General features: G+C 39.4%; 1 protein-coding gene across 1 annotated transcript in view; it reads left to right on the top strand.

Moving 5' to 3' along the window:
- Positions 1-24,239, top strand: part of LOC126237201 (NFX1-type zinc finger-containing protein 1-like) — a 383,285-nt gene that overhangs the window by 61,885 nt on the left and 297,161 nt on the right. Inside the window, exon 3 of the mRNA XM_049947081.1 lies at positions 12,651-12,970. Within this exon, the coding sequence (XP_049803038.1) occupies positions 12,651-12,970 (320 nt within the window). The remainder of the gene's footprint in view (positions 1-12,650; positions 12,971-24,239) is intronic.

Raw genomic sequence — 24,239 nt, 5'->3', positions numbered from 1 at the left:
CGCTGATATGAAACTTCCTGGCAGATTAAAACTGTGTGCCCGACCGAGACTCGAACTCGGGACCTTTGCCTTTTGCGGGCAAGTGCTCTACCATCTGACCTACCGAAGCACGACCCACGCCCGGTACTCACAGCTTTACTTCTGCCAGTATCTCGTCTCCTACCTTCCAAACTTTACAGAAGCTCTCCTGCGAGGAGAGCTTCTGTAAAGTTTGGAAGGTAGGAGACGAGATACTGGCAGAAGTAAAGCTGTGAGTACCGGGCGTGAGTCGTGCTTCGGTAGCTCAGATGGTAGAGCACTTGCCCGCGAAAGACGAAGGTCCCGAGTTCGAGTCTCGGTCGGGCACACAGTTTTAATCTGCCAGGAAGTTTCAAGTATAGGACATGTTTTGCATGCTTATTTCCTTTAATCATTTGTGAAACACTTACTTCCTGGTGACACAATGCTATATTATAGTACACTCCAGTGAGATGTTAACAAACTTAACATGCCTTTCCTACTGCAGGTAGAATCACCAATGCTAGAAACAAATTAGTACCTTCACTAGTATCAAAACAGCAGTATTAAACACGTGTTGTTGACACATCAAAGTATAGTAGAGATATACAGAAATGGATTTGAGAGTGGAACATACCCATTCTGTTGATTCCCTTTTGGTGTAAGTAGTGGAAAGTGAAAATCGTGTGGCGATTGGTAGGACACCCTTACACTGAACAAACAGAGCCTTTGGGATGCCCACAAGAACTGTACTCCATATAGACCATGCCCCCTAACTTCTGCTACATGAAGCTAACAGGCATTTCAAGCCACAGCCTTAAGACTGGGTACTACTTGTTTGAAAATTGTCACTCGATATCAACATTTCATATAACGTTGATTGACAGTATTAAGATATGTGTGGAAAGTATTCTAATCCTGATAATTTGAATTCTGTAATCCAGTATTGAGAAATATATTGTACTATATCTTTTGGGGCAGTGCTGTCTCAGAGCCCATAACTAGCACCTGTTCTACCAGACACTTTGCATATGGCAATAATAAATTGATTTAAAAGATTGTCAGCAAAGGATATTTCACCAGTTTGTTCAAGAATACATCTATCCTGTACTGCTATATTTTAAACAATTTTCTATGTATTAATTGATTTAAATTAACTGAAATGAAATTGATTCAGTGGGGGTAAAATAATTGAAGGTGCAATTACAGAAATAAAAGAAATAAAAACAGTTCAGAAATATTAAACCTCTTATGAAATGAAAATATCACGATAACTGAAGGTTTATGCTAGATTGGAATTTTAACCCAGATCTACATCTGCATCTACCAGGACACTCAGCAAGCCACCGTAAGGTGCATGGCAGAGGGTACCCTGTACCACTACTTGTCATTTCTTTGTGTTCCACTCGCAAATAGAGTGAGGGAAAACTGACTGTCCGAATGAGATCTAATTCCTCGTATCTTATCTTTTGTGGTCCTTATGTGCAGTGTACGTTGGTGGCAGTAGAATCGTTAGCAGTCAGCTTCAAATGCCGGTTCTCTAAATTTTCTCAATAGTGTTTCTTGAAAAGAGCATCACCTTTCCTCTAGGGAGTCCCATCTGGGTTCTCAAAGCATCTCTTTAATGCTTACGTTTTGTTCAACCGACCTGTAACAAATCTAGCACGCAGCCTCTAAATTGCTTCAATGTCTTCCTTCAATCCAACCTGGTATGGATCCCAAACACCCAAGCAGTGCTCTAGACTAGGTTGCACTAGTGTCATCTACGTGGTCTCTTTATAGGTGAAGCACTCTTTCCTAAAATTCTCAGTAAACCGAAGTTGACCATTCGCCTTTTCTCCCACAATTCTCACATGCTTGTTCCTTTTCGTATTGCTTTGCAACATTAGGCCCAGAAATTTAAATGATTTGATTGTGTCAACCAGGACACTAGTAATACTGTGTCCTACTCTTCCTCATTAACTTAAATTTTTCCATTTGTAGAGCTAGCTGCCATTCATCACACCAACTAGAAATTTTGTCTAAGTCATCACATACCTTCCTACAGTCACTCAACTTTGATACCTTACTGTACATCACAGCAGCATTAGCAAACAACTGCAAACTGCTGCCTACCCTGTCCATCAAATCATTTATTTATATAGAGAACAAAACAGGGGTTCTATCACACCTCCCTGGGGTTCTCCTGATGATACCCTTGTCTCTGATGAACACTCACTGTTGAGGACAACATGCTGGGTTCTGTTCCTCAAGAAGTCTTCAAGCCAGTCAAATGTCTGTGAGCTTATTCCATATCCTCACACCTTCCTTAACAGCCTGCTGTGGCAGTGTGTCAAACGCCTTCTGGAAATCTAGAAATGTGGTATCTGCCAGTTGCCCTTCATCCATTGTTCACAGTATATCATATGAGAAAAGAGCAAGCTGAGTTTTGCACGAGTGATGGTTTCTGAAACCATGTTGATTTGTAAACATAAGCTTCTCATTCTCAAGAAAGTTTATTATATTCAGACTGAAAGCAAGGATTCTGCCGTAAACTGAAGTTAGGGATATTGGTCTGTAATTTTGCGGGTCCATTCTTCTACCCTTCTTATATAGTGCAGGCGCCTGCAATTTTTTCTTGTCACTTGGGACTTAGTGCTGGGTGAGAGATTCACAATAAATGCAGGCTAGGTAAGGGGTTAATGCTGTAGAGTACTCTTTGTAGTCTACGGGTTGTGGTCTAGGGGCTGGATCACAGGGTTCCGGTTCGATTCCTGGCCGGGTTGGGGGTTTTCTCTGCAAGGGGACTGGGTGTTTGTGTTGTCCTCCACATTTCATCATCATAATTTTTGAGAGTGACTAGATTGGATTGCGAAAAGAAATTGGACTGTGTAAAAATTGAGACTTTGTACGGGTGCTGATGACTGTGCAGTTGAGCGCCCCACAAACCAAACATCATCTTCAGTGTTTTATGTAAAACTGAATTGGGATTTCATACGGGGATTTATTTGTTTTTAAATCTTTCAGTTATTTCTCCACACCGGGTATGCTTATTACTGTGTTGTCCATATGAGAGTCTGACCGATGATCAAATGACAGTATGTTTGTAAGATTCTCCTGTGTGAATGATTTCGTGAACATGAAATATAAAACACACTCTTTTGTTTTGCTATCTTCAACTGACACACCACTGGCCAACAAGGGACTGAGTGGAAACCTTAGACCCGCTTAGCAGTTTTACATAGGACCAGAATTAAGGTGTGATGGTGACGGCTGTTGTATGATTCGTGCATAGATCTTTTCACAGATGTACAAATCTCTACTAACATTTGCTTGTCATCATTTGTGCATTCTCTTGTGAACCGAGAGTGCAGCAAACGCTGCATCCTCAGCATCTTCTGAATTTTGTTATTAAACCTTGTGTCTTTTCCATCCTTTATCCATTTACTAGGCACATAACTCTCCAGACCACGATTTACAATCTGCTTGAACTTGACCCAAAATTCCTGTCTGCTCATCTTACTGGAAATAAGTGATGTAAATTAACTGTCTAAGTGAGATGGTAACAACTGCTTGTCTGCTGTATCTAGCAGAAACACCCTCCTTGACTGATTTCCTAACTATAGTTGCCATAATGACATCATGATCACTAATCCCCATTTCTATACTGCCATTTTCAATAAGGTCTGCCCTGTTTGTAGCTGGAAGGTCTAAGATATTTCTGTTGCATGTGGGCTGCTGAGCTAGCTGCTCAAGCATTTTCAGAAAATGTGTTCAAAAGTATTTTGCATGACTGCCTGTCTATAACCCCCCTCCCGTTCCAATGACTCCATAGACATCACAGTCTATACTCAGTACGTTAAAGTCACCTCCAACTAGTATTGCAAGACCTGGGTACTTCCATGTCACTGACCGTAGACTTTCTTTGAATGGCTCTATAACTGTCACAGCGGAGTCAGGTGGCCGGTAAAACTACACAACAATTAACTTGGTTTCACCTACACCTGCTGTACACTACCAGATAACTTCACTGTCACAGTAAACTTCAATCTCAGTCTTGTAGTTTGTTTGTACTGTAAATTGTTTTGACCTCAGTTTGATTCAGTACTACTTAATTAGTTATACAGTTTACACTTGTAATTTTCAACACTGTTTGTGGCACCACATTTCAAAAGCTTATAGACAGTTCACGTCTGAACTCTTTGTTCATATTTCAGTTCCATAGAAGGCCACACTCCAGTTCAAAAAAAGTGTTCCTAATATTTAAACTTATGTACAATGTTAACAAATTTCTCTTTTTCAGAAGTACTTTTCTTGCTACTGCCTGTCTGCATATTGTATCCTCTCTTCTTTGGTCATTGTGTTATTTTGCTACCCAAATAATTGAACTCATTTATTACTTTTGGCATCTAATTTCATAATCAAATTTCCTCAGCATCACCTGATTTAATTTAACTAATTCCATTACACTTTTTTTTGTTGAGGTTTATCTTATAACCTCTTTTCAAGGCACTATCCATTTCATTCAACTACTCTTTCAAGTCCTTTCCCATCCCTGGCGGAAAGAAAATGTCATCATCAGACCTCATTACTTTTATTTCTTCTCCCTGAATGCCATTCCCAAATTTCTCCTTGGTTTCCTTTGCCACTTGCTTATTTTCTCCCTCACTCCCCCTCTCCCCCTCCCCCCCCTCTCTCTCTCTCCCCCTCTCCTTTCCACCTCTCTCCCACTCCCACACATTCCCCCTCCCCCTCCCACTCTCTCTCTCTCTCTCTCTCTCTCTCTCTCTAACATTGGGGAGAGGTTACAACTGTGTTCCACTCTGTTCTCAACTGCTACTTCCCTTTAATATACTTTGAGTCTTGTAACTCCAATCTGGTTTGTGTGCAAATTGTAGATAAAGTTTTGCTATCTGTATTTATGCCTACTATCTTAGACTGTATTCCAGTCAACATCGTCAGACTTTTCTCTAAATACACAAATGTTATATAAATGTAGGTTTGCTTTACTGCGATCTAATCATTGGGTCAGTTCTGTGTTCTTACATGTCTCCGGAATACAGAATGATCTCCACGTGACTGACTCCTACCAGTCCTTTCATTTTTCTGTAAATAATTTGTGTCAGTATTTTACACGCATGGCTTCATAAAATGATGGTTTCTATAATTTTTATACTTTTCAGCACCTGCCTCCTTTGGAATTAAAAGTGTTACATTCTTGTTGAAGTCTAAGCACATGCTCTATGTCAGGTGGAATAATTTCCTCATATGATCAGTTCTCAAGGATCACAATAATTCTCAGGGCATGTCATTTACTCCATGTGTTTTTCTTTTCACTTAAGTCTTTCAGTGTCTGTCAGATTCTTTTCATTACATCATATCTCCCATCTCATTTTCATGTACTTCCTCTTCCCTTTTTATAACCTTGTATCCAAGTTCATTCTTCTATGTAGCGCTTCTGTATATTCCTTCCACTTCTCAGCCATCCTTACATTATTTGGCACTGGCTTGCCATCTGTGCTCTCAATATTTATACATCTGCCTCTCTTTTCTCGAAATGCTTGTTTAATTGCCCTATATGTGACATCAGTGTTTCTCATAGTCCTGCATTGTTCTGCAGCCTTATATTTCTCCTCTAGCCAGTCCTGTTTTCACTTATCTCACTTCCTGTAAATCTCATATTTTGGTGTTGTTATTTCATTTTACCTGCTTGTGTGTTATACAAGGATTGATCCTGGACTTGTGTATTTCATTCCCTGCTGCCTTCATTATACTATCTCTGAAAGCTTCCCATTCACCTTCTGTTGTATTCTTTTCACTTTTTTGACTCAACTGTTGCCTTACGCTTCCTTTAAAACTCTCAGTAATCTCTGGTTCTTTCAGTTCACTTGGAAACTTTTTGCACTTTAATACCTTGTTTTAAAATCCTTATGTTGCCACCATATAATCTGTCTGAAACCCTATCTTGACTTGTAAGCTGATATTCAAAGTCTTAAAATTGATGTTTGACTGAAGTCATCTCTCTGATGAATTCTGTCAGAGAATATGTAATGGCCTTGTGTATAATTTATCTTCACTTTAGCAACTTCACACAAAATTATAATTTTTTTCATTTCACCTACCACATTTATAAATTCCCATATTTTACGTTTCATCTACAAACATACATAGAAAGCAGTGACTATGTTGCACATTCAACAACAAATTTTTAAAGCCTGAATTGAATGTGGCGATCACCAGTGTGGTAATACGACCTCTTATACGACGGCCTTGCTGTGCTGGTACTGCGAACAGCTGAAAGCAAGGGGAAACTACGGCCGTAATTTTTCCCGAGGGCATGCAGCTTTACTGTATGATTAAATGATGATGGCGTCCTCTTGGGTAAAATATTCCGGAGGTAAAATAGTCCCCCATTCGGATCTCCGGGCGGGGACTACTCAAGAGGATGTCGTTATCAGGAGAAAGAAAACTGGCGTTCTACGGATCGGAGCGTGGAATGTCAGATCCCTTAATCGGGCAGGTAGGTTAGAAAATTTAAAAAGGGAAATGGATAGGTTAAAGTTAGATATAGTGGGAATCAGTGAAGTTCGGTGGCAGGAGGAACAAGACTTCTGGTCAGGTGACTACAGGGTTATAAACACAAAGTCAAATAGGGGTAATGCAGGAGTAGGTTTAATAATGAATAGGAAAATAGGAATGCGGGTAAGCTACTACAAACAGCATAGTGAACGCATTATTGTGGTCAAGATAGATACGAAGCCCACACCTACTACAGTAGTACAAGTTTATATGCCAACTAGCTCCGTAGATGATGAAGAAATTGAAGAAATGTATGATGAAATAAAATAAATTATTCAGATAGTGAAGGGAGACGAAAATTTAATAGTCATGGGTGACTGGAATTCGAGTGTAGGAAAAGGGACAGAAGGAAACGTAGTAGGTGAATATGGATTGGGGCTAAGAAATGAAAGAGGAAGCCGCCTGATAGAAGTTTGCACAGAGCACAACTTAATCATAGCTAACACTTGGTTTAAGAATCATGATAGATGGTTGTATACATGGAAGAACCCTGGAGATACTAAAAGGTATCAGATAGATTATATAATGGTAAGACAGAGATTTAGGAACCAGGTTGTAAATTGTAAGACATTTCCAGGGGCAGATGTGGACTCTGACCACAATCTATTGGTTATGACCTGTAGATTAAAATGGAAGAAACTGCAAAAAGGTGGGAATTTAAGGAGATGGGACCTGGATAAACTGAAAGAACCAGAGGTTGTACAGAGTTTCAGGGAGAGCGTAAGGGAACAATTGACAGGAATGGGGGAAAGAAATACAGTAGAAGAAGAATGGGTAGCTTTGAGGGATGAAGTAGTGAAGGCAGCAGAGGATCAAGTAGGTAAAAAGACGAGGGCTAGTAGAAATCCTTGGGTAACAGAAGGAATATTGAATTTAATTGATGAAAGGAGAAAATATAAAAATGCAGTAAATGAAGCAGGCAAAAAGGAATACAAACATCTCAAAAATGAGATTGACAGGAAGTGCAAAATGGCTAAGCAGGGATGGCTAGAGGACAAATGTAAGGATGTAGAGGCTTATCTCAATAGGGGTAAGATAGATACTGCCTACAGGAAAATTAAAGAGACCTTTGGAGATAAGAGAACCACTTGTATGAACATCAAGAGCTCAGATGGAAACCTGGTTCTAAGCAAAGAAGGGAAAGCAGAAAGGTGGAAGGAGTATATAGAGGGTCTATACAAGGGCGATGCACTTGAGGACAATATTATGGAAATGGAAGAGGATGTAGATGAAGATGAAATGGGAGATACGATACTGCGTGAAGAGTTTGACAGAGCACTGAAAGACCTGAGTCGAAACAAGGCCCCAGGAGTAGACAACATTCCATTGGAACTACTGACGGCCTTGGGAGAGCCAGTCCTGACAAAACTCTACCATCTGGGGAGCAAAGTATATGAGACAGGTGAAATACCCTTAGACTTCAAGAAGAATATAATAATTCCAATCCCAAAGAAAGCAGGTGTTGACATGTGAAAATTACTGAACAATCAATTTAATAAGCCACAGCTGCAAAATACTAACACGAATTCTTTACAGACGAATGGAAAAACTAGTAGAAGCCGACCTCGGGGAAGATCAGTTTGGATTCCGTAGAAATACTGGAACACGTGAGGCAACACTGACCTTACGACTTATCTTAGAAGAAAGATTAAGGAAAGGCAAACCTACGTTTCTAGCATTTGTAGACTTAGAGAAAGCTTTTGACAATGTTGACTGGAATACTCTCTTTCAAATTCTAAAGGTGGCAGGGGTAAAATACAGGGAGCGAAAGGCTATTTACAATTTGTACAGAAACCAGGTGGCAGTTATAAGAGTAGAGGGACATGAAAGGGAAGCAGTGGTTGGGAAGGGAGTAAGACAGGGTTGTAGCTTCTCCCCGATGTTATTCAATCTGTATATTGAGCAAGCAGTAAAGGAAACAAAAGAAAAAGTCGGAGTAGGTATTATTAAAATCCATGGAGAAGAAATAAAAACATTGAGGTTCGCTGATGACATTGTAATTCTGTCAGAGACAGCAAAGGACTTGGAAGAGCAGTTGAATGGAATAGGGAGGATATAAGATGAACATCAACAAAAGCAAAATGAGGATAATGGAATGTAGTCGAATTAAGTCGGGTGATGTTGAGGGTATTAGATTAGGAAATGAGACACTTAAAGTAGTAAAGGAGTTTTGCTATTTGGGGATCAAAATAACTGATGATGGTCGAAGTAGAGAGGATATAAAATGTAAACTGGCAATGGCAAGGAAAGCATTTCTGAAGAAGAAAAATTTGTTAACATCGAGTATTGATTTAAGTGTCAGGAAGTCATTTCTGAAAGTATTTGTATGGAGTGTAGCCATGTATGGAAATGAAACATGGACGGTAAATAGTTTGGACAAGAAGAGAATAGAAGCTTTCGAAATGTGGTGCTACAGAAGAATGCTGAAGATTACATGGGTAGATCACATAACTAATGAGGAAGTATTGAACAGGATTGTGGAGAAGAGAAGTTTGTGGCACAACTTGACCAGAAGAAGGGATCGGTTGGTAGGACATGTTCTGAGGCATCAAGGGATCACCAATTTAGTATTGTAGGGCAGCGTGGAGGGTAAAAATCGTAGGGGGAGACCAAGAGATGAATACACTAAGCAGATTCAGAAGGATGTAGGTTGCAGTAGGTACTGGGAGATGAAGAAGCTTGCAGAGGATAGAGTAGCATGGAGAGCTGCATCAAACCAGTCTCAGGACTGAAGACCACAACAACAACATACGACAGGTGCTGAAAATTCCAGAATCGATAGCTACCCACCCCAGCACCTGTGAAGTGTATAAAATCAATTAATATCCATGCAAGATGTGAACTGAAGTGGACACAACACTGGATTCTGTGGGTTATTGCCTCTGGGACCAAATATTCAGCCAATCAGTTTGTCATTATTATAAACTGCTTTCCAGGCGCTGTGATGGTTCTGAATGACACCTCAAATTATACAGGGTGTTCGGAAATTCCCATTACAAACTTCTAATGCTTGTAGAGGAGAACGAGTGCATAATATTTTGAATAGGAACACATGTCCGGAAACTTGCCGTTTTTGTGCTACAGCTGTTTGAAAACGTGTTTGCTAGGTAGGTTTGCAACAGGATAGTAATAGTGATGAGTGCTTACGTCAGATCGGCTGATGTCATTTCACATCCTATCCTAGCTCACTTTGAGCCTCATTCACGCGTCTGTCAGTGTTGTAGCAACATGGTTGAGTACAAGTTTGCAGAAAACACCGATATGATCTTCCTGAATGGTGAAGCTCACGGCAATGGAAGAGCTGCTCATTGCCGTTATCAACATAGTTGTCAACAACTTCAGACTACATCACATACCCTTTTCGCCACAATCACGCAGCGGTTTCGAGAAAGGGTATCTTCACCAGCAGCGGGCGTGACTGTGATGCTCCAGGGAGGCCCCACATGCCCGAACTGGAAGAGATGTTAGTGCATCACGTAATGAGAACCCGTCAACAAGTACATGAGTGGTCTCATTGTCTATTAATGAGTGGAACTGTAAAACAAGTGTTATACTGGATCAGCCCAGTCGACTACTTGTAAAAATGGTCACATTAGCATCACATTTTCAAATGGTTGTAGCATGGAAATGGTAAGTTTCTGAACGTTGGTTCCTATTCAAAATATTATGTACTCACTTCCCGCTACAGGTCCTAGAAGTTTCTAACAGGAATTTCCGACCACCCTGTATATACACTGCCTGACAAAAAAAGTGAAGTGCCCAGAAAGGGAAGAGTGTTGATGGGCTGTGTGACTTAAGTGATTAGAACATTTAGTAAAACATACTTAAAACGTGGCAGTATGAGCCTGCTTATCAGTATGATGTTGCACCTCCTCTGTCCTAGAAACATGCACTGATTCATTTGGAAAGGGTATCAAAGCCTTTGTATCACCTCCTGAGTCAAGCTGGCCCATAACTTGTAATTGGTCCTTGACATCTTGGGATGTAGTTGATGTCTATTGGGACAAATCTGCAGCTCTTTAGTGGGGACAGGAGTACCTGAGCATCATTGAAACTGTTCATAAGACACATGGCAGACGTAGATAAGCATTGTCTTGTTGAAAAGTGACTGTCACCTGAGAAGTAACATGGGATGTACCATTGTGCCATCAGAGTTCCCTCAGTCACTACCAGCTGCCAGCTGTTACCTGAAGTCATGACCAGTGGCTCTCCACACCAGGACATCAGGAGAAGCATCATTGTGCCTTTCCAAAAAAGTGGAAGACTGAGACCTACCTGCAGGCTGCTGCCATACTGCTGACAACTGTCGTGCGGGGTAATGAAGAACTGTGATTCACCACTGAACACAATGAGACATCATTCATCTGCAGTCTATGCTTCCCTGTCATTGTACCATTCCAAACGTAGGCGTTTGTGTTAATTGCAGCGTATGCATGAAACATTAATTTCTTAGTCTGGCTGCTGTTAGTCCAACCAATGGCGGAGGATAACACAGAGTGTAGTATCGAGTCCATTACTTGTTCTCAGATGGCAGATGTATGTACAAAGGGGTTACAATGTACTTCGTGCACAATATGGCAATCCTACCTTGTAATATTCAGATGTTGCTGACAGGAATTTTGATGACGAGTACGTCTACCCTCACTTTCTGTGCAGTCCAACATTGGCCCATTGTCACATCTGAATTCTCCACAAATCTACATATTGCATGATTTGCCCAGTTGGCTAAATGAAGATCCACAGTGAGGCCGCGTTCTCTTAACTCTGCCAGGTGCAGATATCTCTGTCTTGCCTGAGTGCATGGCACCTCCATGTGTTTCACTGTGATCATTCAAATGTCCAACACTGTTCACACCCCTTATATAGCCTACCAGGCCTGGTAACAACACTAATGCACTCTGGTGGTTTTCCTACATGTCACAGAATATCACAATTCTAATGATCTACATATCTACGAATAGTGTTTGTGTTCAAAGTTACATTGACATCCAACCATGTCTTTGGAGTGCTTCACCTTTTTGTCAGGCAGTTTAGATCTTCTAACTTCCTGAGTAGGGAATTCACGTATAAGAAACAAAAATAAACGTACAGTGAAAATTGAGATTCTCCCGTGTCACAGTGAGTATGGAGTTCATGTCAAGTTTCTGCTGAACTCTCACTTGATATTACATAGGACACGTGAAGTTTCTGCTGAACTCTCGTTTGGTATTGCAGAAGGTGTGTCAGTCAAGCAGCAGTTTTCTCCTCTCTCTCCTCGCCCTCATTGTCAGCAGAATTTAGTAGATGGTCAGGGTCAGATGCATTATGGGCGGGCGTCAAAAATTAAAAGATGATCGAAATGAACCATGATGTTTACGGGGTGAAAGCAGAAAATAGAAAGAGACAGATGCAGAGTCAAAGTACAAGAAAGATAGGGACATACGGCCTATAGTAGTCTTCTGAATAGCAAATGTTAATTACAAAAGAGTGACATTCACAAGTATCATCATTCAGGCAAATGCAGGAGACAGTCACAACTTCTCACTCACACCTTCTGATATGTTAGTGAAGCAATGCTGAGCTAGGCTGCATCTTAGTATGTGGTCTGTACTGCACTTGGACTTTGGTTCAACAGTTCAGCATTCATGTTCCTGGCTTGAACTACCGGGCATGGAATGTGTGAAGAGTAGTCATAATGTTTTAATATTTCTTTGAAAAATCAAGCTACAACCATGGAACTTCGTGATGGTTGGGTCCTTTTCTATGTATTCACTCTTCAGTGAGACAAATTTTTGTGTAAATGTGTGGTGTTTGTTTTGTCTGACATGTCCAAAAGAATAAATACCACTCAGAATCCACAGCTGCATTACATGTAAATTGAAGGTGGAGGGGGAGGAAGGGTCTGGGACTGGGACTAGGGACAGGGACTGGGACTTGGTTGAAGTGTGGTTAGGCCAAGAAGCATGCCGAGATAGTCTGTGCACTTGCAATAAACAGTGTGTTCAGGTGGAGCAATGGTTAACACAATTGCCTAATAAGTGGGAGATCCTGGGACTGAATCCCAGTTGAATTCTTAATTAAAAGTACATTGAAATCTGATTTTCATTTTCTTATAGGTTCTTCAAGAACCACCTTACACAGGTTGTCAATATTGATGGACGTGTTGTTGATAGATTGACACATATTCACAATCTCTGGGACCTTAACACTGAAGAACGTTGGTATTTATACAAACACTGGTGTCGCTGCTTACACTCTACTCTCATGAAGAGAGTGTGGCAGTTACAAGCAGAATACAGACGGCTGTGTATGCGGTATGATGAAATACGTGATTCTGAGGATCTTGAATTAATGAGAGAAGCACATGTTATAGGCATGACAACAACTGGTGCTGCACGGAAGCAGCCATTGTTACAGGAACTCAAACCAAGAATAGGTAAGTGAGAAACAAAGATTTTCATCTTTGATGTAATAGTATTGTACTGTTACCTCTGCTTGTTTTCATTGAACTTCAGTCATGTATGTAAAACTAAATAACTTAGGAATAAAGGAGACCATTCACCAAACAGCAGAAATGTTGAGTTGTCAGCTAACACACAGAAGATAAAGCAAACTTGCTAGCTTTTGGAATATATCCTTACATTTCATCAAATGGGGTTTATGTTGTATGGGGCAGGTAGAAGGAGAAAGAGATGAGACACAGGGAGAGGGGTTAATAATAAGTAAATAGTAATAATAATAATAATACTTTATTCAGCATTGAATGATTCATTGCATGTGTATAGAAACAGGTTATGATTCTTGATACATAGCACAATAATACATTCTTCTGAATATGTCACTGATTAACAAAATGATTTAATTACAAATAAAATGATGCTTAACACTATTTACGTATTTTAAGCACTTCTTACTTTGCATGCAGGTATGGTATTCTTCTAATGTGTAAAATGGATTTTGTGAGAGGAATTTCTTTAGCTGAAATTTAAACTTCATTGTGGGTAGGGTCATACCTTTACTGGGCAGTGCATTGGCTAACTTTAAACCTGTATATTATTGCGGGCCCTTTTCATAGAGAGCTATTCTGTGGCAGTTGATGAAAATTTTTTCTTTATTTCTGGTATTGTATTGATTCAAATTGGAACAAATGTTGGGCTGCAGTCTTTTAACAAGTAATGTGGCTTTTAGAATGTACATGTTTGCTACAGTTAGAACACCACTTTTTGGAAACAAGCCACAGCATGATTCCTCACATTTTGCTCCACACGATTGTTATAGCCAGTTTTTGAAATAGCAGTAGCTTATTTATATTTGCTTTGGTTGTTGCTCCCCAAATTTCTATTCCGTAATCAGGTGAGAGAAGAATAGAGCATGGTATGTAGTCTTTAGGACAATAGTGTCTTTGCAGGACTTTCTAATCATATTAATTGCAAATATATTCTTAGGTAACGTACATGCTGGAGTGTAAACATGTGTGTTCCATTTTAAATTGCTTTGAATGGTTAAACCAAGGAATTTTACACTAAACTCTGTTTTTACTAATTCATTGCCTATGTATAGTTTAATTTCATCATTAAAACTACTGTTGGTAAACTCCACGAGACATGTTTCACTACTGCTTACATTTAAGTGGCTCTCATTAAAGTACTGAACAGTTTTGTTTGCCACGTTATTATAGTGGTCTCTAGTTCATTAAATGTTCCATTTTTACACACAATGGATGTATTATCTGCATAAAGAACTATTTTGGAACTCTGAGTGCAGTATCTTGTGTCATTTATATAAATCAAAAACAGAAGAGAACCCAGTACTGAGCCCTGGGGCACTCCATATTTTATATTAGTGATTTTAGATTTGTTTAGATTAAATTAGATTAATACTTGTTCCATAGATCATGAATACGACACTTCGTAATGATATGGAACGTGTCAGGAATGTGAACACCATTTTCAGTTTTAAGCAGTACAAACTGGTTTTGGTTACTAATGTAAGATTTTATTGGATCATGAGCAGTGTCTCTTACGCCAATGTTCCATAGCTTTACTAATAGGATTGTGGCGTTCACACAATCGAAAGCTTTCTCGAGGTTAAGGTATATACCAACAACATGTTGCTTGTTCCTGGTTCCACTTATTATCTCTTCAATTAACTAAGCAGTTGCTGTGCTTGTTGATTAACATTTTAAGAAACCATTTTGATTTTCAAACATTAAATTGTGCATTTGGAGGAAGTTTATAATTCTGCTGTATATGATGTTAACTATTTTGGAAAAGACAGGAAGTATTGAGTTTGGTCTGTCGTTTTGAATTTTGAGTCTCCTTTTTAAAGATTGAGGTTACCTGAGCTATTTTTAGTCTGCCTGGGAAGGTGCCTGATTCCACTATATTATTTACTGCCACAGACAGAGGTACAGAAACATTTTGTCTGCACATTTTTAATCCATTAATACTGAGGCCATCATGCCCTGTGGAACTAGAAGATTTTAGAGAGTTAATGATGTCAACTATTTCTTTGCAATTTGTGGGCACTAGATATATGCTGTGCTCAGATGCATTGGCTTTAGAAATGTACTGCAGGTTATTATGTTTGTCACTGATAGCTTCCCCTATTGAAGAAAAATATTCATTGAATATGTTAGCAATTTCAAGTTGATCTCTTACTACTATTCCATTGTAATCAGTAATAAATCCCATGCAGGATTTGTCTCTGCCTGTTCTAAAACTGTTTATCACTCCCTAGACACCAGTTGTAACACTGTGTGAAACCTGAAGCTTGTTTTCAACGAAGTTCCTGCTGATCTGTATTAATAAATCTTTATGGTATGCTTGATTAGTTTTGAAGGCCCCCTTAGGTTGAGATTTTGTCTATTATTCAACATTGCACTATGGAATAATTGTAAATTTTTCCTTGCCTTAATGATGTCATTATTTATCCAGATATTTTTGTTTACATTTTAGTGTGTTTAACTTTTGTGGCTAGAACTGGGCATCAAAACAGTTGTATAAATCAGCAGCAAAGCTATCATAGGAAAATTTATCATTCTCAAACCATGATATAATTGCTAACATGCAATTCAGTCTGTTGATGTTATCATTATACACAGTTCTTTTGATTACATATAGTTTCTTTTTGGTGCAGAGGGCATCTTATTTGTCTCCAATTGAAGGTGTACTGCATGGTGATCAGAGATGGCTAGTTTTAGAACAGATGCACTGTAGGAAAGATTGGTCATGTTTGTTATTATATTATTCAGAAGTGTTTTGCTGTTTCCAATCTCTCTAGTTGGCTCATGGATAGGCTCATGGATAAGTGGTGTCAGATTGAATTCATCAAGTAGGTAGTGTACCTTTTTGGTGTTGGCATCATTGGTTAATAAATCTATATTTATATCCCCTGTTATAGTATTTACATAGTCTTTTAACCCAGAAAATTGACTGTCTACGTATAACAGCAACTCAGATAAATTTTTGAAAAATGTGTCCGTACATGCCCCAGGTGGCCTATACACACCGATAAATACTATATTTTCTCTACCCCATTTTAGATTTATTGCAGCAAATTCTGCGATTCCTTCTATACAGAATGCACGTACATCAATAACGCTGATATTACTTGCTTTCACAGTGAAGATTGGTATACCACCCAAACTTGTTTTTCCCACTAACGGCAGAACAAATTTTCATGGAGAGTGGCTGACTAATGCTAATTAGGTCTTCAGTGTACCAATGTTCAGTTAAGACTAAAATATCAGGTTTATCAAGACATGTAATAATATCCAGATCATTGTGCTTGTTTTTAAGACTACTGAAATTCTGGTGTATGACATTAAGTCTGAGTTTCTCCTGCTGGACTGTACAGAATGATTTTGGGCTACCAAACTGTCCAGCAGGCTTTACAAGTCCCCAGGCTTGCCTGCAATGGCTGTTTGTGTGGCAGATTCTGATTTGGTGGATTGTGCCATTCCAAGGCAATACACTTATTAGAATGAAAGAATGTAATTATACACTGTATTATGTGTACTGCGCTATTATAAATATAAGCTAAATTGTGTTACACTGTAGAGGAATCTACTTGTAATGCCCTTTTGAAAAATATTGTGTACAGACATGTGTCTGATCCATATGATGTTATGAAAGAATGTAAATATTTTACTGTATATGTGTTATGTAAGCTAAATTTTCCTGACAATGTCTGAAAACTTTTTGTTATATGGACAGAAAATAAATAAATAAATAAATAAATATACACCCCTTTGTGGAGAATTTCATATAACTTACTCTACAATTAATTTGCTGACAGTCTTTTTGCCTCTTTTATTCATGAGCTTACCATGAGTTGTGTGCAGGTCTCAGTCTAGATTGTTCACATTTATCAGGGACATATTGTGAAATTTATTACATATTGTTATAAGTTCAGGATGGATTGTTCCATTACATCGTGTGTCTGTGAAATATTAACAATATAATAGAGGGAAACATTCCACATGGGAAAAATATATCTAAAAACAAAGATGATGAGACTTACCAAACAAAAGCGCTGGCAGGTCGATAGACACACAAACAAACACAAACATACACACAAAATTCTAGCTTTCGCAACCAACGGCTGCTTCGTCAGGAAAGAGGGAAGGAGAGGGAAAGACGAAAGGATGTGGGTTTTAAGGGAGAGAGTAAGGAGTCATTCAAATCCCGGGAGCGGAAAGACTTACCTTAGGGGGAAAAAAGGACGGGTATACACTCGTGCACACACACACATATCCATCCGCACATATACAGACATGGGTGGTACTGAAAATGTCTGCTTGTTTTATCCCGCCTACATATACTCAATAATACGTAACCCACTTCCAAACCATAACCAAAAATGCTTATGTCTGTATATGTGCGGATGGATATATATATGTGTGTGCGTGTGCGTGTGCGCGCGTATACCTGTCCTTTTTTTCCCCCTAAGGTAAGTCTTTCCGCTCCTGGGATTGGAATGACTCCTTACCCTCTCCCTTAAAACCCACATCCTTTTGTCTTTCCCTCTCCTTCACTCTTTGCTGATGAAGCAACCGTTGGTTACGAAAGCTTGAATTTTGTGTGTGTATTTGCGTTTGTTTGTGTGTCTATCAACATGCCAACGCTTTCGTTTGGTAAGTTACATCATCTTTGTTTTTAGATATATTTTTCCCACGTGGAATGTTTCCCTCTATTATATTCATATCATTAATTTGAACCCAACAATTACGTTTGTTATTGTCACTGTTGCATTTCTAAATCTTTTCTGTCATCTTACTTTCTCTTTCTGTTTTTGCAAGTAGTTTCACTTTGTATTCACCTTCTCCTTTTTACCGTAATCTACCATACAATTTTATCCCGCCTATATATACTCAATAATACGTAACCCACTTCCAAACCATAACCAAAAATGTCTGCTTGTGTCTGTATATGTGTGGATGGATATGTGTGTGTGTGTGTGTGTGTGTGTGTGTGTGTGTGTGTGTGTGTGTGTGCGCGCGTATACCTGTCCTTTTTTTCCCCCTAAGGTAAGTCTTTCCGCTCCTGGGATTGGAATGACTCCTTACCCTCTCCCTTAAAACCCACATCCTTTTGTCTTTCCCTCTCCTTCCCTCTTTCCTGACGAAGCAACCGTTCGTTGTGAAAGCTTGAATTTTGTGTTTGTGTTTGTTTGTGTGTCTATCAACATGCCAACGCTTTCGTTTGGTAAGTTACATCATCTTTGTTTTTAGATATGTTTTCCCATGTGGAATGTTTCCCTCTATTATATTCATATCATCAATTGTAATAATTTGTAGAGATATTAAATGGAATGGACACATTGGCTCGATTTGTAGGTAAAGCAGATAGTAAGATCTTGGTTCATTGGTAGGGGATAGTAGTAAAATGCAGTGAGTCTGCAAAGGAGACTGCTAATGAAAAACTAACACACCTGTTGTAGAATGTTGCTGAACTTTCTGAGACCCATACCAGATACAACTAAAAGGGTATATGAATGTGTACAAAAAACAGCAATACGAATGGTTGCAGAGTCACCTGAATCATGGGAGAATGTCATGGAAATACTAGTGAAACATGCTATCTCAACTTGCACTTTTCTCACATGACATCCTGAATCAATTCAGTCAGATGATGAAATGTTTCTTGCCTTTCAAAAATCATTTGACTGAGTATCGCACCAACATTTATCTATGGCCTGGCAGATGCTTGAAGTTAAACAGCAACAATCCCACGAATGCCTACTTACAAAGTGTCGAGAACCAGTAAGTAAGGAATCTAGGAATGTACTACAGCCCCCTTTATATTTCTCCTGTAGGAACTACAATGACACGGGTTGACTAATTATGGCATGCACAAAGGCGTTTAAGCAGGTATTCGTCTGAAGCTTCACACACAAATGGAGTGGGAAGAATCTGTAACGTATGCTACCTTAAGAAGTACCCTGTGGTATACAACTCATTTTGGTTTAGAGTATGGCTGCAGATGTGGATATTTTTGATAAGATATATTGAAAAGAATTAACTTTCTTTACTGTAGGTTTGAGCTCTTTCTGAAGAGTTCTGCCATAGAATAGTAAAATTCGTGTGTGAATGATGATGATAATTTTTTGCCAAAATTAAAATTAAAGCTATATCAGTAACCATTGCAGTATACTCATTTTATAGAGGGACATTTTTGAAACAGAGGGGAGAAAATCAATAAATTACTGATGAAGGAAAGAGAATGTTTAATCATAACAACAATCGAGTGGGAGACAGTAGTGAGTTATGAAAACCAGACGAATGTGTCAATGAGTATTGGGTTGCAGGAAACATACACGGGATATGCAAAATAATGTAAAAAGTGGTAGTAATGGGATGGTTGTGTTTGATGGTCAACAATGCAGATAAGGCACATGTCGCGCTGGACTGTGTGTATTCAGTACGGACTAGACATCAGTGCAGGTTGTATACGTGTAGTACACATTTCGTATTTGCATTCAGAGGCCGAGGTCAGTGTGCAATAAAAAACATATCAGAGTTACAAAGAGGGCAGATTGTGGGGGCCCGATTAGCTGGAGCATCAGTAACTAAGACAGCCAACTTATTGAATGTTTCAGGAGCAACTGTTTCAACAGTCGTGACAGCCTACACAAAACGTGGAAAGACATCGTGTAAGTGTAACAGTGGGTGCAAATCAAAACTAAATGAGAGAGATTGTCATACGCTAATGTGAATTGAGTTGAAACAACACAGAACTAAGACAGTTAAAGTGACTACAGAGCTCAATAGCCATCCTCGAGACCCGTATCTATCAACACTGTCTGTCGAGGACTCCATAAAGCGAATATTCATGGCCAGGCTGCTACACGGAAACCATTAGGGGTGACAACCTATGCAAAGAAGAGTCAGGAGCATAAATCCTAGGCGGGTGATCATCAGAAACATGCCATATGGTCTGAGTCAGTGTTTTCGTTATTTCCAACATAGGGTTGGTTTACTTATGGAGAATGCCAAAAGGAGCCTACAACGGTTAAGCATGGAGGTGGAAGTGTGATGGTGTGGGCAACCATATTACGGTATTTTTGCTGGTCCCATCATTACTCTGAGGTCGTGTTAAAGCCAATGATTATTACGTTTTTCATGATCAGGTGCACCCGTGATTAAAATGTTGTTCCCCAACAATGATCCCATATTTCAGGACAATAATGCACCCATTCAGACAGCCAGGAAAGTACAAGTGTGGTGTGAGGAGCATGCAACTCTACTGCAGCGTCTTCACTGGTCTGTACATTCCCCGGACGTGGACATTATCAAACCCTTGTGGGAGGTATTGGAGCACAGACTCTGGAGCAGATTTCCACCTCCCTCGTAACTACAGGAGTTAGAAGAGGTTCTGATCAAAGAGTGGCATAACATTCCACTGGAGACTATACAATCATTGTATTCCAATATTCCAAGAAGAATCACAACTGTATTGTGGGCAAATGGGGGTCCAACCCCAAGTAAGTACGAGTGTTCACATTGTTTTGCCTATCCTCTGTATAAAACTGTGGGAAAGCCATATGAAGTACTAGCTAAGGTACCCAACTTCACTCAGGGAGTTGATATGAGAATGTGTTATAGTTGTAATAAAAGGATAAACTTTAAAGTATAAGAAATAAACAAATTTTATTGAAAACATATTTTAATGGTTTACAACACTTGTTTATAAACAACGTTTTTCATTTTGTTATCCAGGGTGTATATGTACAAATTTTTCAAATTTCCTACTCGAGAGCAAACTAGTTGACCGTGAGAGAAACACGAATCTTTGAGGTTGATGCCGCAATATTTTAAAGTTTGTCCTTGCACTTTGTTAACTTTAAAACTGTAGGATAATTTGATTGGAGATTGCAGTCTTTTAAATTGGAGTGGCAATTCAGTAGATATGAGTGGTATTATGGAAATAAATAGTGTGTGTCCTTTGTACTTTCCAGTAATAAGTTTGGCTTCGATGATGTTATTCGATAGTTGTTTGAAGATTATCCTTGTTGTTCCATTACATAGTTTTCAGGAATTGAGATTTCTGAGTAGTATGATCAGAGATCCAGTTTTAAGTTAGAGTCAGTGTAATGGCATTCCTGGTACTTGCAAAGAGTTTAGAAATTCTGTAGGAAAGTTCACACTTTCTTCGGTTGTGTTGATTGATTTGCATATTATCTCCTCACTGGGGATTTTCTTTTGAATAATAAAGTTGATATTGTCAACAATGTTATTTTTAATTGCCAAAATTGTCGTTTCAAATAGGCAGTCTGAATTCGTAAAGTTGTGGGCAATGTTTGGATAAATTTGGTTGATGACTTCGTTTTCAGCAGTGGCTATGTTGCAGAAATCACTTTTGAGTTTTATGAGGCCAGTCATCTGGTCAGTAGGATATGTGCCTTTTCTTAAGTGTGCATTGATCTTGTCTGCTGGTGATGACTTGGTGATACAGCTAACTGAAAGTGTGTCAAAAATCACCTGAGATTTTGGGTGGATCTTTACCCATCACTTCAGAGTTTCCTTGCAAGTCTTCTGTCCATGGCTTCAAGTGATTTTTTGTATGCCATTGTGCATTTTTCTCAGATGATAATTTTAGCTTGCCTTCGAAGTTCACCTTGTCCAGAAGCTCTTGAGGTGTTACATACCGGGAATTATTCTTCGGCTATATTCACCGGTAGTTGTAGGGCGGAATGGGTAGTTCGTCCTCCTTCCATAAGTGTTTCTGCAATGTTGGATGATGCCAGTGCAAGTGTGATGTGTTGTTTAGCATGTATTTCCATCAGAAACAGATTTATTAGAATTGTTTTCCAGGTGCCACCTGGTGCGTCCAAGTAAATACGAGGGCCGTTCAGAAAGTAACCTCCGGTTGATTTAAAAAAATACACCAAGTTAAATAAAAATATTTTAATATATACATCTTACAACTACATCTTTGCACTATTTTTCTACATAGTCTCCATAGCGATTGAGGCACTTATCGTATCTCTTCACAAGCTTTGAAATTCCTTCTGCATAAAAATCACCCGCTTGTGCCTGGAGCCAGCCTGTGACGGCATCTTTGAGCTCTTCGTCGTCATCAAACCGCTGTGACCCGAGCCATTTCTTCAAATGCATGAAGAGGTGATAATCACTTGGCGCCAGGTCTGGGCTGTAAGGTGGATGGTTGATAACGTCCCACTTGAAGGACTCAAGAAGGGCCGTTGTTCTGTGAGCAGAATGAGGACGGGCGTTATCGTGCAAAAAAACGATGCCGGAAGTCAGCATACCACGGCGTTTGTTCTGTATAGCCCGTCGTAACTTTTTTATTGTTTCACAGTACACGTCTTGATTAATGGTCGTACCACGTTCCATGAATTCAACCAACACCACCCCTTTGGCATCCCAAAACACCGTTGCCATCAGTTTTCTGGCAGAAAAATCTTGCGAGGCTTTTCTTGGTTTGGTAGGCAAATTTGAATGTGCCCACATCTTTGATTGTTCTTTTGTCTCAGGGTTCACGTACTTAATCCAGGTTTCGTCACCGGTCACGATTCTGTTTAACAATGGTTCTCCTTCGTCCTCATAACGTGACAGAAAGTCTAATGCAGAGGCCATTCTTTGAGTTTTGTGGTGGTCGGTAAGAATTTTGGGCACCCATCGTGCACAGAACTTACGGTAACCCAATCTTGCTGTCACTATCTCGTACAAGAGAGTCTCAGAAATCTGTGGAAAACCAATAGACAACTCCGACATTGAGAAACGTCGATTTTCACGAACTTTTGCATCAACTGTCTGAACGAGTTCGTCAGTCACCAATGATGGTCTACCACTCCTCTCTTCATCATGAACGTTTTCTCATCCACTTTTAAATAAACGTACCCATTCACGGACAACTCCTTCACTCATAACTCTTGGTCCGTACACGGCACAAAGCTCACGATGAATAGCTGCTGCAGAATATCCTTTGGCTGTAAAAAACCTTATGACAGCAAGCACTTCACATTTGGCGGGGTTTTCTATTGCAGCACACATTTCAAACTGCCACAAAAACTAAACTAGCGCAGGTACGACGTTCACTCGACCACGGCTTGATGCCGACTGACCTGTCGAGTGCGTGAACGCACAGATGGCGTCGCTACTCCCCCCACAACCCGCACTGTGACCGATCGGAGGTTACTTTCTGAACCGCCCTTGTAATTCCTCCAGTAATTTTGTCAATCCAGTCAATGATACCATTATAAATTACCTTTTGATTGCCATTGAGGAGCGTTTTGTGAGAAATGAAGTAAAGAAGTTCCTTGAAGATGCGGGTTTTTTTCCTGTATAATTTTGAAGTATAGCACACCGATACCATCTTTTCGTGGTGCTTGCATCCCAAATTGTCTTGTTGTTTATTGCTAAACGTTTATCTTCCAGACTAATGAGTGTTTCATTGAAGATGTCATCGTTGAGTTCGATGGTCAGTTGAGGATGAGCTTGTCAGATTTGGTACCGTGTCATCACTTATACTCTCTTTGAAGGAGTCCCATAGCTGTTTTGGATTTGATGGGTTACATCTTGTTAGAATTTTGGCAAATAAGTCTCATTTGTTCAGCTGAAGCTGTGAGTGAGACTTCTTCCAGTGTTAATTCCCAGTGGTTCTTATTTTCCAGTAGCCCTAAGTGTTGGCATGCTTCTCTGTATGTTTCTCATAGGTAACCATCAACAGTCTTGAGATCTTTGAAATTTGTTGATCCCCGTATTTCGTGTAGCAATTTCTGGAGATAGAAACATTTGGCGTTGTTCCGATGTATGGTGTATAATCGACCTAGTGTGCCAGCATTCACAATTCCTGGCTGATCGTTTACTGGAATACCTTGTTTTCGTTTTTGAAAGATTTTTCTTGTTGTGTTACACATATAAAAGGTTGGTACATCGACATATAATAATGTTTTAGTGAATAGATCTGTTTGACAGAGTTGGTAAAAAACTGTTAATATTGTGTTCTGAGATGATTTGCATGCAATTTTTCTGGATTTGTCTTTTTGTGAAGTAAACTCTCTGTCCATTCTCCAAATATACTGCTAGATGTTGAACATTTGGTTTGCGTTCATGAATTGCAGTATTCTACATGTTGGGACATTTTGGAAAGTAGTATGTTATATAATACTACCCATTGATTATGTATTTCAAATTAATGGTCTGTCTGGTCTGTGGTAGCCATATGAAATTGTGAGAGTGA

Source organism: Schistocerca nitens, chromosome 2 (assembly GCF_023898315.1).
Source record: "Schistocerca nitens isolate TAMUIC-IGC-003100 chromosome 2, iqSchNite1.1, whole genome shotgun sequence".
In the NCBI taxonomy this organism is placed as follows: domain Eukaryota; kingdom Metazoa; phylum Arthropoda; class Insecta; order Orthoptera; family Acrididae; genus Schistocerca; species Schistocerca nitens.
The sequence above is the reverse complement of the archived record's forward strand: the minus strand, read 5'-3'. Positions and strand labels throughout refer to the sequence as shown.